The 18769-nt window shown below is 42.8% G+C and overlaps 1 protein-coding gene across 1 annotated transcript in view; it reads left to right on the top strand.

The window, feature by feature from the left end:
• The window catches only part of LOC132882575 (phospholipid-transporting ATPase ABCA1-like), a 340951-nt gene that overhangs the window by 118210 nt on the left and 203972 nt on the right, over positions 1-18769 (top strand). Inside the window, exon 14 of the mRNA XM_060915668.1 lies at positions 4430-4652. Coding sequence (XP_060771651.1) covers positions 4430-4652 — 223 coding nt within the window. The remainder of the gene's footprint in view (positions 1-4429; positions 4653-18769) is intronic.

Below are 18769 nucleotides of genomic sequence, written 5' to 3'. Positions count from 1 at the left end.
AAGGCGACGGAGGTTCAGCATCTGCAGAAGACATGCTAATTCATGTTCCTCTTTTGACATTGCACATCCATAAAAGCATGGCTCTTTCATTACGCTCAAGCTGTTTTTGGTCATCTCTTCGGATTGCCCAACATTCAGAACCGTATAACATGGTGCTACGCACACAACTGCCATATAGTTGACCACGGGTATGAAGTGAGACAGCTTTACAGGTTCACAATGGCAGCATCTATCTATCTATCTATCTATCTATCTATCTATCTATCTATCTATCTATCTATCTATCTATCTATCTATCTATCTATCTACTCAGTTACTCAGTATAAAAGAAATGCAAAAATGATAACGGCAAATGAAAGCGGACCAAACATCTGGCCTAACAGTCTAGAAGCCTGTACCTGTCTTTCCAGCCTTATCTATTGGATGGGGATTGTGTGTGTGTGTGTGTGTGTGTGGGGGGGGGGGGGGGGGGGGGGGGGGAATACAATAGCATTGTATTAAAGGTGGATAAGTACTTGGTAATAAGTTCCTCTCATCTCTTAAATAGTTTTCTCTCCATCCCACAGGATTTGTGCTAATCTACAATTAACACTTGTGCAAGCTATAATATTTTAAGTGTCTTTTATGTTCTCTAAGGACTAGCCCTACACCTCTGTGTATCCTGTCTTTCCTGCTTCCCCTTTCTCGCTCCATCAGTAATTGAGTGTCTTTTTAAAGACTCATGGTGTGCTGTAATGTTGATGTTTCAGTCTCACATAACAAATCACACCTGAAAGTGAGCTTGCTGGCAGAGAATGAGTAAGATGAGGAGAAAAAGACAGAGAAAGAGATAAAGATGCAAAAGTGTACGTGTGGGTGGTGGGCTTGGGGACTGGGGTTTCATTCTACTTTATTTACAGAGAGTGTCGGCTGTCAAATGGTGAGTGTGTTATGTATCCACACAGACGGCTAATTGTGCCGAGACAGCACTTTGTTACACAGGATATAGCACAGATATCAACCTGACATTTCAGTGGCCTTATGAAGGTTGTTTAATCTACTGTTATTGTATCCCAACAGCATCAAACCATACATCATGCTGACAGAGAAATATGGGCCACAGGAGATATGGGCTGAGAGAGAGAGAGAGAGAGAGAGAGAGAGAGAAGGCTATATGAAAGGACTGCTGTCTTCTGATCCATAAAGAAGCTCCAGCTCTAATTAAAAACATAGGAGAGATCATTTCAGACTCTACAATCATCATCTCTCTCTCTCTCTCTCTCTCTCTCTCTCTCTGTGTGTGTGTGTGTGTGTGTGTGTGTGTGTGTGTGTGTGTGTGTGTGTGTGTGAGATAGATAGATAGATAGATAGATAGATAGATAGATAGATAGATAGATAGATAGATAGATAGATAGATAGATGAGCATGAAGCCAAGCTGTCAGAATCAATACCACATATTGTACCTTATCTACAATCCTGCTCTATTATGAACTCTTTCCACAATCTCTTTTGTTTCAAGCAACACAGTACTGAGTCTCATAACTGCAGTGACATATTCAGGACTTTGCAAAAATACATTAAACACAAAAGGGTATCCAAAGGACTATGGACTTATTACCATACTTCAAGAGAATGGGGGGAAGTAACTGTACAAACCAAACATTGCACACAACAGAATATTCCCTTGAAACCTGGACAGGAAGACCTGTCCACCATCATCAGCCAATCATGTTGCAGCAATGCAATGCATAAAATCATGCTAATACAGGTCAAGAGCTTCAGATAATGTTCACATCAAACATCAGAAGAGGGATCTCAGTGACACTGACCATGGCATGGTGTTGGTGCTAGATGGACTGGTTTGAGTATTTCAGAAACTACTGATCTCCTGGGGTTTTCACACACATTTCACACACAGGTGAATACACAAAGTAGGGTTTGAACTGACAGGAAGCCTACAGTTATTTAACTAACCACTCTTTACAACTGTGCTAAGCAGAAAAGCATCTCAAAATGTTCAGTATCTTGAAATTCCTTCCATCACCAACAACCTAAACAGCTTTTAACAGTAAAGAGACAGGGCAGCATGGTGGTGTAGTGGTTAGTACTGTCGCTTCACAGCAAGAAGGTTCTGGATTTGAGCCCAGTGGCCGACAGGGGCCTTTCTGTGTGGAGTTTGCATGTTCTTCCTGTGTCTGCGTGGGTTTCCTCTGGGTGTTCCGGTTTCCCTCACAGTCCAAAGACTGTAGCTGTGGGTAGCTCTAAATTGACTGTGAGTGTGAATGGTTATTTTGTCTCAGTGTGTCAGCCCTGCGATGACCTGGTGACTTGTCCAGGGGGTACCCTGCCTCTCGCCTGTAGTCAGCTGGGATAGGCTTCAGCTTACCCACGACCCTGCACGGGATAAGCGGTTATGGATAATGGATGGACTAAAGAGACAGAAGCTTGTTGACTGGCACTATTCAAGTAATTTCCATCAAAATGCAGTTAAATGTCATTCGGCACAATAAGGATTACAAAAAATTTTTTTTAAAGGAAATTTTCCATTTTTGCCAGGATGCAAGGATCCATGGGAAAGCCAAGAACAATTCAATGATCTTGTTCTTGTCAGGTTTCAAAACTGACAGCCTGCCTTCCATAACAACAAGCTGTCATTAGGAAGAAATAAGACCTTCCTAAGAGCAATGTACAAAATTCAACATCTCTGGAAAGACAACTATAAAGATGTGCTGCTTACATTGAAATGTTCTGGCTATGAATGTGGATATGATATGTTTAGCAAAAACAGATTTTGTGGCTCATGGTCCACGTTCAAATTCAATGCTTTTGTTTATTTTTATTAATTAAAAGACACTTCATGTCTTAATGATGGATGTTTTCTCTTTGCTTAGTTGAGCGGTTCTTGACAGAATATGGATTACAGTTGTAGTGTGGAATATGGCTATTTACTGTGGTTTTATTATTTACTGATTATTGTTTGATCTCAAATGTATTAAGGAAAGAAATTAATCCACTAATTAACTTTTGACAAGGCACACTTGTTAATAGAAAAGCATTCCAGATGACTACCTCATGAAGCTGGTTAAGATAATGCCAATAGTGTGCAAAGTGTCATCAAGCTAAATGCTGGATACTTTGAAGAATCAAAATATGAAACACATTTTGTTTTTTTAACACTTTTTTATTTACTACATAATTCCATATATGTTCTATCTGTTATTTCATAGTTTTGATGTATTGAACATTCTCTTCCACGCCTACAGAACACTGGAGTATTCCTGCAGTGGATATTTTACTTTGTACCTGCTAATGATATCTTCTAGTTTCCTAAAATATTAACAAGCTAGTAACTTAAATCCGATTATTATATGGCATGAGCTACTTCCGGAAAAATCGTGTGCTCTGATTGGTTCCTTGGCAGGCAGAATTTTCCTGTAATGCTGGTGGGCGATTACAGACTTTCTTTCCAAGGTGCTGGCTTTCAATGTTGCAACAAACAAACAAAAACAAAACAACAAAAAAGATTAATTGGAAATCAAAAATGGCCAAAAGACAAAAGATAAACAAGAGTCACAGAGTTATTCAAGAAATGAGCAACAAAGAGCATTCAGAAACTGCTAACCGCGGAGAGAAATTCAGTTTTGAAACCGCTAGCCATTTATTCTGTATGTGTTTATTCTGTAACTACATTACAAATATGACGTGACTGAAAGCAGTGTTATGCCTCATTATAATGACCGTCTAGTTTAATTGTAGAAATAAAAAAGCCATATAATAAAGTCCTTGTTAACCTCACTAGCTAGGTCTTTATGGGAAAATATCAGACTTTTTGTATGGACCTTGCCTATGGCTTGGTCCATACTGTCAAGACCTCTTTCAGATATTTTCCTGTAAAGACCTCACACTCATTTAATAAGTAGTTAGTAATGCTAACCAGGATAAAGCATGTAAAATGCAAGAATGAATTAATGAACAGTCTAAAGGTCTTGTACAGCACCCAGTATGCTCCAGTGCTAATGAATGTGGCCTGCCCACTCCTGTCCACCTGAAAGTAAAAAAAACAACAACCAACCAACCAACCAACCAAACAAACAAACAAACAAACAAACAAACAAACAAAAATGTCTGCTCCAATGACACACCTGTCACACCAATATGTATCTGTATCAAACCAATTTTGAAAATGTTCTGGGTTCTAAAATGGTTTGCAATGATCATCTCACTCTCCACTGTGAGATTTGTTGTGCAAATTTAACGTGCTTAAGTCTACAACCTTATTAGATATAGCATACAAGAAGAGGTACTGTGGCTTTATTCTGTACATATGACTCAAAGGGTGCAAATAATTCTGCAGGGATGTAACCAAATTAGGTAGCCTTGGAAACATCAATCAAGATCTATAGCATGGATGTGTTACTTGACCTCTGCCTGGTCTGATGCTTCTCACAGCTTTGTGTCATCCATTGCCACCATCCTACCAATGTTCCTGGTGCTGACCTTCATATATACGGTGTGCCAGACCATCAAAGGTCTGGTCCTGGAGAAGGAGCTGCGGCTGAAGGAAGTTCTCCGAGTGGTGGGTGTGGGAAATGGAGCGCTCTGGTTCTCCTGGTTCATGGAGAACATAACTGTGCTAACGGTGCCATGCACACTGATTAGCATAATGCTGAAGGTCAGTGTGGCCATCGAGGATAGTCAGTCAATCAAAAATGGATTGAAATCAAACCCAAAATATTTTTCAATCAAATAATCAGTGAATCAATCGATTAATTAACATTACCCACAGAGCACAGATACTTTTAATTATAAAAATGGAGCAATGCTTGAGTACTTTACCCTGATAGCTCCTCATGCATTGTTGAATGGCAATAAAAAGTCAAATCAATTTCTCGCTCAATGGAGGCTAAATGAAATTCAGCACAGTTTCATTATTTGAGCGTGGTAAGAAAAAGCCTTGCTTTTTAATATCACAGGGGAAAGTATTAAGTGTTCAGGTTGAGTGGTTGTCCATTCATGAAGTGGCTGTGCTTTGTGGGTTTGCTCTTGGAGGAAATAATTAGAGAAACATTAATGTGGAATTGCAAAAAAAGAAAGCAAGAAAGAAAGATTTTTTTTTTAATCAGAGCATGAACTTTGATTCCTGAATTGTGTAATTATGTTAATTGATGGTGCATGGTATTAACAAGATTAACATTGATTTGTGATAAGCTCCGCCTTCCCAGACAACCCATTACTGGGCCCCTTTTTTTCCCCAACAATACAGCATCTGCCATAAAAATCCCCCTCATTTTGGGAATAAGTGTCTCATTTAGCATCTCCAGAAGATAGATTTGCATCTGCTGTCTAACAGCTAGGTTCACATTATCCTTTTGCTTCCTGAAATGCCCCGAGTCATCTAGACTGTATATGAGAACCGATCTCTTTACAGTCTGACATAGTGGCACTATTTCATTCTCTTCCACACAGGGCATCCTCATTCCTCTCTTTCATTAAAAGAGCAGTTTAATGAATTATTAGGAGTCAAATTGAAGGCCTCTGTAATGCTGCTGGAATAGAATAAAGAGATGGTTCGTTCGTTTAGACAGATAAATCAATTCTGCACAGTTTAATTGGAGAAAGCTGTAGTAAATATAATTCATATCGCAGCAGTGGGAGGAATGATAATGTGCCCATCAGTATGATGGCCTAGCCAACCAATCAGCTGTTTATTAACGTTAATCAGACTAAATTGAGTTAGTGTGCTGCCTCTTAAGTGATGTGTGTATGTGTGTATGTGCATGTGGTTATTATGAACTAGCTCCAAATGAAAATTTCATGCTGATCTGGAGTGTGTTAACATTGTCTGGGTAGAAGTGATGGTATTATCCTACATTGTCTTCACTCCGTGCATGTATTCGAATAATGTATGTGTACTTTGACTTTACACTCATCTTCTTCTTTAATAGGAACAAGTACCGTATACACGTACACATTCATGCAATTATCCAATCACCCAATCATGTGGCACCAGAGCAATGCATAACATCATGCAGGAACAGGTCAAGAGTTTTAGTTAAAGTTTATAAGAATGGAGGAAAACTGTGATCTTAGTGATTTTGACCATAACAATGTTGTTGGTTCTTCTGGGATTTTAACATGCAACAGTCTCGAGAGGTCACATAGAATGGTGTGACAAACAAAAAACATCTAGCAAACAGCAGTTCTAGACAAAGATCATGAAGATAAATAAAACAAATGATGAACCAGTCAAACTAGATGGGAATAGACTCGAGGAAGTGGAATCCTTTACTTATTTGGGGAGTAACATCAACAAACAGGGTGGTACAGATCCGGATGTCAAAGCAAGAATAAGGAAGGCATTTTTAAAGCTCAAAAACATCTGGAGCTCTAGTGTATTACACCCACAAACAAAAATAAGTCTATTTAATTCAAATGTAAAATTGGTATTGCTTCATGGCTCAGAGATTTGGAGCCATAAACAAAGAACATAATCAGTAAAATACAGACCTTCATTAACAGCTGCCTAAGGAAGATCCTGAAGATACATTGGCCGGAAAGGATCAGTAACAACAATCTTTGGTTAAAATCACAGCAAATACCAGTGGAAAAGGAAATTGGAAGAAGAAGATGGTGATGGATCAGGCACACGTTACGAAAACCAGTGGCAAACATCACCAGACAAGCCTTGACTTGGAACTCTCAAGGGAAGAGGAGAAGTGGTCTGCCAAAGAACACCTGGTGAAGAGCTCTCCAGATAGACATCAGGAGACTGGGGTACACCTGGACTCAGATAGAAGGAAAAGCACAGGACCGGGTCCTCTGGAGCTCCCTTGTCAACAGCTTATACCCCAAGAGGGGTGTCAGGGCATAGAAGAAGAAGCAGCAGTTCTGCAGGAGGAAAGCCTTGTTGATGAGAGCAGAGAAAGGCCAGACTGGCTCGAGCTGACTCAAATAAGCACTCTTTACAACCGTCTTGTGCAGAAAAGCATCTCAAAACAGCAGAAAACCACATCCACTCATGTCATCCAGGACTAGGAATCTTCAGCTGTATTTTTCCAATGATCAGCAAAAGTCTGATAGATATATTCACACTTCCTTGTCCTCCTCCTGCAGTTCAGCAAGGTGCCCTCAAAGTGGAGTCCAGGCTTGCTAATGGGGTGTGTACCAGTAAAGGCTGTTCTGTTGCTGACCTTTATAGCTCATACTACATACATGCTCACTACCCTGTGATGAAGATACTGCAGGATTCAGTTTATGTGGTAGTACACATACTGGAGAGGGCGGATCCAAATATTGCCCTTGTGCTGACCAACTGCTGGGCCACTAGTTCCCCAGATTCCTCAAGCGAACCTCAGTGGGACCTGCTGGCTGATGGGTGTCCTTACGACCATTTATGGACAACACTGGACCCTATTGGCCTATTTTCTGGTCTGCAGTATCCAACTCACTACAGGCACTTCATTATAAAGATGTAGCTGCATGATTTTATGTATTTCACTGCTACCTCATCATTGACTGGATAATTCGATGAATGAGCAGAGGTACAAGTGTTCAAGGTGTATACATTTGTTTATATTACATTGAGCGGTTTTAACTGAACAATATAAGATTCTCTGTCTTCCCTACAAAGCTTTGCCTCACACTACCTGGCTGAGCTTCTTCTTCACCAATAAATCCTCTCATGTGCCCTACTGAGAGGACACTCCTGAAGGTCCTTACGTTCAGAATGACCTCCATGGGTGGTACAGCTTTTAGCAGCACAGCTCTGAGACACTGCAATTCACTTCCCCTTTTATCATTTCAATTTTGATTGAAAACCCATCTCTTTGCACCACTGGTGATATTAGATGGGAGGGCTAAAAAAAAAAAAGAAGCTTGACAATGAAACTATTAGGGGAGAGCACTGCATTTTATTTTGAGGTCTCATCTCATTCATGATTTCATATTTTATGCATTTTAAGTCCATAATGTCTATGGTGTCTCATCTCATCTCATCTCATTATCTCTAGCCTCTTTATCCTGTTCTACAGGGTCGCAGGCAAGCTGGAGCCTATCCCAGCTGACTACGGGCAAAAGGCGGGGTACACCCTGGACAAGTCGCCAGGTCATCACAGGGCTGACACATAGACACAGACAACCATTCACACTCACGGTCAATTTAGAGTCACCAGTTAACCTAACCTGCATGTCTTTGGACTGTGGGGGAAACCGGAGCACCCGGAGGAAACCCACGCAGACACAGGGAGAACATGCAAACTCCGCACAGAAAGGCCCTCACCGGCCCCGGGGCTCGAACCCAGGACCTTCTTGCTGTGAGGCGACAGCGCTAACCACTACACCACCGTGCCGCCATGTCTATGGTGTGTCTTCTGAATACCAAACATACATGTACTAAATAAAAAAGTAACCCGTTCTTAAAAAAAAAAATAAATAAAATATGGTTGTCATCTGGGGGTGGCACGTTAGTGTAGTGGTTAGTAATGTCGCCTCACAGCAAGAAGGTCCTGTGTTCGAGCCCAGTGGCCAGCAAGGGCCTTTCTGTGTGGAGTTTGCATGTTCTCCCTGTGTCTGTGTGGGTTTCCTCCACAGTCCAAAGACATGCAGGTTAGGCTAATTGGTAGCTCTAAATTGATCATAAGGTGTGAATGGTTGTTTGTCTCTGTGTCAGCCCTGCAATAATCTGACGACTTGTCCAGGGTGTACCCCGCCTTTCACCCATAGTCAGCTGGGATAGGCTCCAGCTTGCCTGCGACCCTATAGAACAGGATATGTGGCCACAGGTAATGGATAGATGGAGGGTGTAAATTTTTTACTGCAGGATATTATCTCCTCAGTGGAGTCTTTAGAGTGATGATATTTCTAATCCATGTTATATTGAATCAGGATCAGGATATTGTCATGCTTCCAGGCTCACCCTCCGTCTGCCTTAACCCTCAGGACTCCATTTCCCATAATCCCCCTCACACACCAGTTACTATCACATGTACTCCGTCAACCAATCCAGAACCACGTTGTAGAAGCGCATCACCTGAATTCTAATTGCAATCACCTGTACCTATTTGTCTGTGTTTGCATTTATACCCCTTTGTCTGTATTTATACCCCTTTGTCTGTCTTGTCCATTGTGGAGTATTGTCTTCTATCCTCGTAAGCATACTGAGCATTCTTGTATGGTTTGTTTCTCTGTGTATGACCTTTTTTGCCTTCTGTTTTTTTCCTATTGCCTTGCCCTTTTGTCTTGGTTGCCTGTATCTCTTGATTCCTGGTTTTTCTACTCCTGCCTGTTTTTTGACACTGATTTGCCTTGCCCATGTTACTGTTTTGGTTATTCTCGGTTTTGACCTGGCTTGACTTTTGTACATTGACTTTGGATTACTCTTCTCACATTAAGGCCTTGATTGTATTGAAAATCCACGAGTGTCTGGTTTGTCACAGCTGTGTTATAGAATACTGTGCCTCCATGGCGACGGTGGATTACACTGAGCTACAGGTAGTGATTAGCAGCCAAGGACAGATGCTTGGACAACATCACCAGCATTTTTATTCTGTGACTCAGTCCATCAATACCCTCACGCAACAGCAAGGTGAGCAGCAGAAACAGTTAGCACAAATTTTTGAAACCATGAGAAAAATCACCACCCAACTCCAACTATTCAGCTCCTCTGGCTCGCCTGTGGTTTCCACCCAAGCTGCTCCCTCTATGGCTGTTACCAGTATGTTTGTTGTAAGTAAGCCGGATAAATTTGATGGCATACCTCATCAGTATAGAGGGTTTTTGTTACAATGTTCTATATTTTTTGCTAATTCCCCTCCGAGCTCTGATAAGGCTCGTATTTCCTTTTTGATATCTCGCCTTACGGGCAAGGCATTAGATTGGGCTACAGCAGTTTGGCCCACCATCCAATCCAATACACATGATCAATTCATTAGAGAATTTAAAGCAGTGTTTGATCACCCCAATGAGGGCCGCCCTCAGGGGGAATTACTCACCTGACTGCGTCAGGGTAATTGCTCAGTTTCCGATTATGCCTTGGAATTTTGCACTCTTGCAGCTGGGAGTGGTTGGAATGAGCCTGCATTATTAGTGACATTTCATAACGGACTGAACTCTGACATCCTGTCTGAAATGGCTTGTAAGGATGATGGTTTTTCGCGAGAGGAGCTGATTTCATTGGCCATTTGCCTAGACCAACTGGAACACGGGAAAGGTCCACATAAATCTCCTACTGCTCCATCTGCTGTGTTAACTCCTCATCGCTCGAATCTACAAATGACCTGGATTTGTGAGGATCCAGAACCCCCAGAACCTATGCAGTGTGATGCATTTTGTCTGTCTGCAGAAGAAAGGCACCAACATCTCCATAGTGGTTTGTGTCTCTATTGCGGAACTGCCGGTCACGTTTTACATGACTGTCAAATCTGTCGACACAGAACTCTGGCGCCAACCCCGGGCTAATGTGGTGAGTACACCCACTAAGGGGTTGGTCTCAAAGTCCTTTCTCCTGCCTGTGACAGTTAACTGCCCACAGTCTGTCTGTGTTTTCAGCTTTAGTTGATTCCGGTGCAGAAGGAAATGTTATTCACGCCAAGTTGGTGAAGCAACTTCAGATTCCTGTGGAGCCTCTGGAAACACCGCTGAGACTGACTGCTGTTGATGGGGATCCTGTTGGAGAGGGAGTTGTTAACAGGGTCACAAAACCTATCAATATGACTGTCAGTGCTTTACATTCAGAGATCTTTTTTTTTTGTCTAAAACTCTTCAGAGTATGCTATCATCTTATGTTTGCCCTGGCTTAGAAAACATAATCCAGTTATATCTTGGTCTGATAAAGAAATGCTTTCTTGGTCTAGTTACTGTTATGACACCTGTCTAGCATTCCCCATTGTAACGGTAACTTCAACTACTATTAAAAGCCCCAATGCTAATGTTGCAGTCTCCGTTTCCCCCAGAATACAGCAATCTGCTAGAAGTGTTTAGCAAGAAAAGTGCTGCTAAACTTCCTCCTCACAGAGAATATGACTGTTCCATTGAGTTGATCGACAATGCTATTCCACCTAAATCCAGAATTTATCCACTCACTCAAGCAGAGGAGAAAGCGATGGAAGAGTATATTCAGGAAGCTTTAGAACAGGGTTTCATCCATCCTTCTACATCTCCTGCAGCTGCAGGGTTATTTTTTGTAAATAAGAAGGATGGGGGGCTTAGGCCATGCATTGATTATCATGGTCTTAATCTACTTACTAAACCCTACTCTTACCCCTTGCCTTTGGTCCCCATAGCTCTAGAACAACTTCTTGGAGCATACATTTTCACTAAACTAGACTTCATAAGTGCATACAATCTAATCCGTATAAAGGAAGGTGATGAGTGGAAAACTGCATTCCTCACCACTATGGGGTACTACGAGTATTTAGTAATGCCCTTCAGGTTGCGTAATGCTCCATCAGGGTTCCAAGTATTCATAAATTATGTCCTAAGGGATATGTTTGGTCATTATGTTATTGCCTACATTGACAATATCCTGATTTATTCCCCCAATCTTGAAACTCACATTCAACATGTTTGTTCTGTCCTTACTCGTCTGCTTGGGAATCAGTTATATGTGAAAGGGGAAAACTGCAAATTTAATCTCCCTTCTACTTCTTTCTTAGGTTACGTCATCAGTCCAGAGGGTGTTGTTAAGGATGATAGGAAGGTAGAAGCTGTAGCTAACTGGCCCATCCCTACTTCCATAAAGCAACTCCAGCAATTTCTTGGGCTTGCTAACTTCTATCGCCGGTTCATTCGTAATTTCAGTAGCATAGCAGCCCTCTTACCACCTTGTTGAAAGGAAACACCAGAAAGTTAACATGGAACCCTCAGGCACAGGAGGCGTTTGAAACCCTCAAAATAGCTTTCACCTCAGTCCCTGTTCTGAAGCATCCCGATCTCACTCAGCCTTTCGTAATAGAAGTGGATGCCTCTGAGGTAGGCACTGGAGCTGTGTTGTCCCAGTGCGTATGTAATCCCTGAAAATTACATCAGATAGCCTTCTGCTCCCATAAACTAACCCCTGCTGAATACAATTATGGTATAGGAGATAGAGAATTGCTGGCCATGAAGCTAGCTTTTGAAGAATGGCACCATTGGCTAGAGGGAGCTACACATCCTTTCCTAGTTTTAACAGATCACAAAAACCTTGAATATTTATGGTTGGCTAAATGGCTCAACCCCCGTCAGGCTCGGTGGTCCTTATTTTTCTCATGTTTCAATTTTTCCATTATATATCATCCCAGTTCCCATAATACTAAAGCAGATGCCCTTTCACATATATATCCCAGCCCCAAGTCTTCTACTGAGGTTGACAATGTGTTACTTCCATCAGTCATGGTCGCCCCCATTAGATGGGAAATACAACCCCGATTCCAAAAAAGTTGGGACAAAGTACAAATTGTAAATAAAAACAGAATGCAATGATGTGGACGTTTCAAAATTCCATATTTTATTCAGAACAGAACATAGATGACATATCAAATGTTTAAACTGAGAAAATGTATCATTTAAAGAGAAAAATTAGGTGATTTTAAATTTCATAACAACAACACATCTCAAAAAAGTTTGGACAAGACCATGTTTACCACTGTGAGACATCCCCTTTTCTCTTTACAACAGTCTGTAAATGTCTGGGGACTGAGGAGACAAATTGCTCAAGTTTAGGGATAGGAATGTTAACCCATTCTTGTCTAATGTAGGATTCTAGTTGCTCAACTGTCTTAGGTCTTTTTTGTCGTATCTTCCATTTTATGATGCGCCAAATGTTTTCTATGGGTGAAAGATCTGGACTGCAGGCTGGCCAGTTCAGTACCCGGACCCTTCTTCTACACAGCCATGATGCTGTAATTGATGCAGTATTTGGTTTGGCATTGTCATGTTGGAAAATGCAAGGTCTTCCCTGAAAGAGATGTCATCTGGATGGGAGCATATGTTGCTCTAGAACCTGGATATACCTTTCAGCATTGATGGTGTCTTTCCAGATGTGTAAGCTGCCCATGCCACATGCACTAATGCAACCCCATACCATCAGAGATGCAGGCTTCTGAACCGAGCGCTGATGACAACTTGGGTCGTCCTTCTCCTCTTTAGTCCAAATGACACGGCGTCCCTGATTTCCATAAAGAACTTCAAATTTTGATTCGTCTGACCACAGAGCAGTTTTCCACTTTGCCACAGTCCATTTTAAATGAGCCTTGGCCCAGAGAAGACGTCTGCACTTCTGGATCATGTTTAGAAATGGCTTCTTTGAACTATAGAGTTTTAGCTGGCAACAGCGGATGGCACGGTGAATTGTGTTCACAGATAATGTTCTCTGGAAATATTCCTGAGCCCATTTTGTGATTTCCAATACAGAAGCATGCCTGTATGTGATGCAGTGCCGTCTAAGGGCCCGAAGATCACAGGCACCCAGTATGGTTTTCCCACCTTGACCCTTACTCACAGAGATTCTTCCAGATTCTCTGAATCTTTTGATGATGATATGCACTGTAGATGATATGTTCAAACTCTTTGCAATTTTACACTGTCGAACTCCTTTCTGATATTGCTCCACTATTTGTTAGCGCAGAATTAGGGGGATTGGTGATCCTCTTCCCATCTTTACTTCTGAGAGCCGCTGCCACTCCAAGATGCTCTTTTTATACCCAGTCATGTTAATGACCTATTGCCAATTGACCTAATGAGTTGCAATTTGGTCCTCCAGCTGTTCCTTTTTTGTACCTTTAACTTTTCCAGCCTCTTATTGCCCCTGTCCCAACTTTTTTGAGATGTGTTGCTGTCATGAAATTTCAAATGAGCCAATATTTGGCATGAAATTTGAAAATGTCTCACTTTCGACATTTGATATGTTGTCTATGTTCTATTGTGACTACAATATCAGTTTTTGAGATTTGTAAATTATTGCATTCCGTTTTTATTTACAATTTGTACTTTGTCCCAACTTTTTTGGAATCTGGGTTGTAGATGAAGAAATTGATCAGGAATTAACTGTCACTCCTGCCCCTGAACCATGCTCCATGGGAAAGAAGTATGTGCCTATCCAATGCAGGGACAAATTAATTATGTGGGCTCACTCTTCTTTAACTTCTGGCCACCCGGGGGAGACATGTACACACCACTTATTGTCTGGCAGATATTGGTGGGAGAATATGCTGTCAGATATTTAGGTTTGTTTCCTCGTGCACCACTTTTCCAAAATGCAAAACACACAAGACTCTCCCTGCTGGTAAACTAATGCCCTTGCCTGTCCCTTCTTGTCCATGGTCACATTTAGCTATAGAGTTTGTCACTGATTTGCCCCCCCCCAGACCTACATGGTCATCCTGACCATTGTTGATAGGTTCTCATGAGGAGTTAGATTTATTCCTTTAATTTGCCTACCTACAGCCTTTCAGACAGCTGAAGCTATTTTCAAGTATGTGTTCCATATATTTGGTGTTCCTGAGGATATAGTATCAGACTGAGGGCCTCAATTCACCTCTCATGTGTGGACAGCATTCTTTGAGAGACTGGGAGTTAACGTAAGTCTCACGTCTGGTTACCATCCTCAGTCTAATGGCCAATGCAAAAGAGTGAACCAAGAACTCTGAAAATTTTTGAGAATTTATTGTCATAATCAAGCTGACTGGTCAAAATATTTATCTGGGCAGAAATGGCTCAAAATTCATTAATTAGCTCTGATATGGGTTTAAAGTGCTGATGACACGTTTTTGACATCTTTGGCGATGTTTTATAACATAAAAAGTAATTCCCGATGATCCATATATTAATTCATGAAGGCACCTATTTTACAAGTTATGATGATAAACGTGGCTATTTGGGCAAATTTGATGGGGCTGCAGCACCCAGGAGACGAAGGAGGAGGAGGAGCTATATGATGTCAGCGAAAGAACCTTCCTCCTAACTTACCAGTTTGTTGTTGATGCGACAGGTGTTCAGTTTATCATTATTAGTATTTTTATTAGACATTATTATATATATAGTTATTATGCCTTCGCGTTGTGTTGCCGGCTTTTGCTCCAAAACCCACAAGGATGGGGTAAGTTTATTCAAGTTTCCCAGAGATCCCGAGCTGCATGCGAAGTGGGTGAAGCAAGTCAGGCGCACTCGTGACAAGTGGGAGCCCTCACCAACATCCGTCCTGTGCTCTGAACACTTCGATTTGGATTGTTTTGACACCCTTCCCAGCTTAAAAGAATCTCTTGGGTGTTCAGTTCAGCACAAACATGTGTTACTACCATCAGCAGTGCCTACACAGTGTTGCCAGATTGGGAGGTTTCCCGCCCAGTTGAGCGGTTTCAAGTGCATTTTGGTGGGTTTTAAACATATTTTGGGCTGGAAAACGTCAGCAGTATCTGTTGCCAGATACTGTTGCCCGATACTGCTGAAGTTTTCCAGCCCCAAATATGTTCAAAACCCACCAAAATGCACTTTAAACCGCCTAACTGGGCGGGAAACCTCCCAATCTGGCAACACTGCCAGTATTCCGGAGGGGGTCTACTAGTAGCTATGCTGGATCCAAAGACAGCCCTCCTGTCAGAACATGTGTTGTGAAACGACATAAGATAAAGGTATGTAGAGCTATAGATTCTACATGATAATCATAAATGTAATCATAAAGTCGGCATGATATCAGTCATGTATTTGCTTGTGAAAGCTTGTGGCTTTCATGTAACTGCCGCCTAGCAACGAGAGGCAAAGGGTAAAGAGGGTAGGCTATCATAGATTCTATTCGGAAGAGAGCAACACAATTCTAGACTCCCAGAAGAGGAAGAGCTAGCACTAGAGAGTTCACCGGCATTTTCATGCGCCATTTCCATTGAGTAGAACCAGAGTAGAACAGCCAATGAACCGCAGCGTGTTCTTCCGCTGACGTCACAACATGGCCACGAGCCACGGACCCAGTTTTCTTGCGCTGTGCAATTAAAAGTTGGATATTTGCATAACAACAGCTTCTTTTCACGTAATTATAACAGAAATCTAACATGTTTGCCATGTTGTATAGTTTATATAAGAAATTGCATAGAGTCATGTTCGTGTCATCAGCCCTTTAATGCCTTTTCAATGTATGCTGGGTTTTCAACCCCCATTAATGCCATGGTCTGCCACGCCCTCTGACAATCCTGCCATTGATAGTTGGATGCAGTGGAGTGAGCAGGTCTGGGAGCAGATGCACCAGCGGATTGAGAATATCCTCCATTGACACGAGGCTGGCGGATCATCACAGAGGTGACACATCTACCTACCTCCCTGGGGACCGAGTGTGGCTGTCGACCCAGGACTTCAGGTTTCCTGAGGGAAGTAGAAAATTATTGCCCAAGTACATTGGTCCGTTTAAGATTCTCCAGAGAATCAATGAGGCAACTTATGAAGTAGATCTGCCTGTGCATTACCGTGTTTCAAACTCGTTTCATGTATCTCTCCTGAAACCTGTTGTCTCAGGTCCGTTGGATGAGGCCACACCCGATTTCGTACCCTCACCTCCGGTGTACATGGAAGGCACTCTGGTCTATGCTGTCTATCAGGGACTCTGCAGTATCTAGTGGACTGGAAGGGCTATGGGCCTGAGGAGCATTGCTGGGTTCCTTCACGAGATGTTCTGGATCCAGGGTTGGTGGATGAGTTCCATCAGTGTCATCCAGAGAAGCTCACGCCTTGGCCTAGGGGCCATCCCAAGCGCCGTGTGTCCAGCCCTCCCGGTAGTCTGCATGACAATGGTTCCAGAGGTAGTCCATGGTGACAGCCCTCTGTCCAGCACCGCAGCAGTTCTGGTAGCTCAATCAGGAGTGTTCATGGCAGTGTGGGTGGTGGTTGTCATGGCCGTCCTCGTCCCTTGGCCTCCTTGGACTCCTGGGGGGGGGGTTACTGTCATGCTTCTGGGCTCACCCTCCATCTGCCTTAACCCTCAGGACTCCATTTCCCCTCAGCCCCCTCACACACCAGTTACTATCACATATACTCAGTCAACCAATCCAGAACCACGTTGTAGAGGCGCATCACCTGGATTCTAATTTCAATCACCTGTTGTCTGTGTTTGTATTTATACCCTTTTGTCTGTCTTGAAATTCTGTCTTGGCAAGCCTTTCTGTGTGTGTAGATCTACGTATCGAATAAAGAACAAACATGGCTAATTCCAGTGAGTTTATGCCAAGATTCAATCTTAGCACTTTCAGTTTGGAATTTTTTGATGAAGCACAAGTTATCCAATTAACATACAGATTGCTGGTCCTGAGGCACTGGTAATTGTGGATTCTCTTCGGTGACTGGCATAGTACTACTTTCTTTAGGGCTGCACTCTTCACAAAATAGTACCATGCCAGTCTCTGAAGAGAATCCATATTTCAACCAGAGCCTCTCAGTGCATGGTATATTAGATTAATAGATTTCAAAGCACTTCTGCAAGTCGCTCTGGATAAGCATGTTTTCCAAATGCAATAAATATAAATGTACTCTTTAGCTTCTCCAAAGGCATTTTGGTGAAAAAAGGATGATCGAATGTATAATCCACTTTGCTTGCTTTCAATACACCTGACTTTATTTCATATGCACCATCTCAATTATATTAGCCCAAATGCAGATCAAATCTAGGAAATGTTTCAGTCTGTGTAATCACCGAACATGACTTTTACCAATTGTACCGTCTGGGCTAGAAAGAAATCAGCCCCAGTCTTGCTTCTTCATACCATTTCTGTCTATTCTCCTAACAAATATTGGTACTGTTATTAATCGTCTCGTCTTCTTATCTGGGGCCAGGTCGTGGAGGCAGCAGTCTGAGCATGGAAGCCCAAACTTCCCTTTCCCCAGACACCTCAGCCAGCTCCTCGGGAAGAACACCGAGGTGTTCCCAGGCCAGCCGAGAGACGTAGTCCCTCCAGCGTGTCCTGGGTCTTTCCCGGGGCCTCTTTCCAGGGGGACGTGCCTGGAACACCTCCCCAGAGAGGTGTCCAGGAGGCATCCGAAAGAGATGCCCGAGCCACCTCAGCTGATTCCTCTCGATGTGGAGGAGCAGTGGCTCTACTCCGAGCTCCTCCCGAGTGACTGTGCTTCTCACCCTATCTCTAAGGGAGCGCCCAGCCACCCTGCGAAGGAAACTCATTTTGGCCGCTTGTATCCGCGATCTTGTTCTTTCAGTCATTACCCAAAGCTCATGACCATAGGTGAGAGTCAGAACGTAGCTTGACCAGTAAATCAAGAGCTTCGCCTTTTGGCTCAGCTCCTTCTTCACCACAACAGACCGGTAAAGCGACTGCATCACTGCGGAGGCTGCACCGATCCGCCTGTCAACCTCACGCTCTATCCTTCCCTCACTCGTGAACAAGATCCCGAGATACTTAAACTCCTCCACTTGAGGCAGGACTTCTCCACCAACCTGGAGAGGGCAAGCCACCCTTTTCTGGTCGAGAACCATGGCCTCGGACTTGGAGGTGCTGATTCTCATCCCAGACGCTTCACACTCGGCTGCAAACCGCCCCAGTGCATGCTGAAGGTCCTGGTTTGAAGAAGCCAACAGGACAACATCATCCGCAAAAAGCAGAGATGCAATCCTGTGGTTCCCAAACAGGATTCCTTCCGGCCCCTGGCTGTGCCTAGAAATTCTGTCCATAAAAATTATGAACAGAACCGGTAACAAAGAGCAGCCCTGCCAGAGTCCAACATGCACTGGGAACATGTCTGACCTACTGCCTGCAATGCGAATCAGACTCCTGCTCCGTTCGTACAGGGACCAGATAGCCCTTAGCAAAGAGCCCCAAACCACAT

Source organism: Neoarius graeffei, chromosome 3 (assembly GCF_027579695.1).
Source record: "Neoarius graeffei isolate fNeoGra1 chromosome 3, fNeoGra1.pri, whole genome shotgun sequence".
Classification (NCBI taxonomy): Eukaryota; Metazoa; Chordata; class Actinopteri; order Siluriformes; family Ariidae; genus Neoarius; species Neoarius graeffei.
Note: the sequence above shows the minus strand (reverse complement) of the source record. Positions and strands in the feature narration are given on the sequence as shown.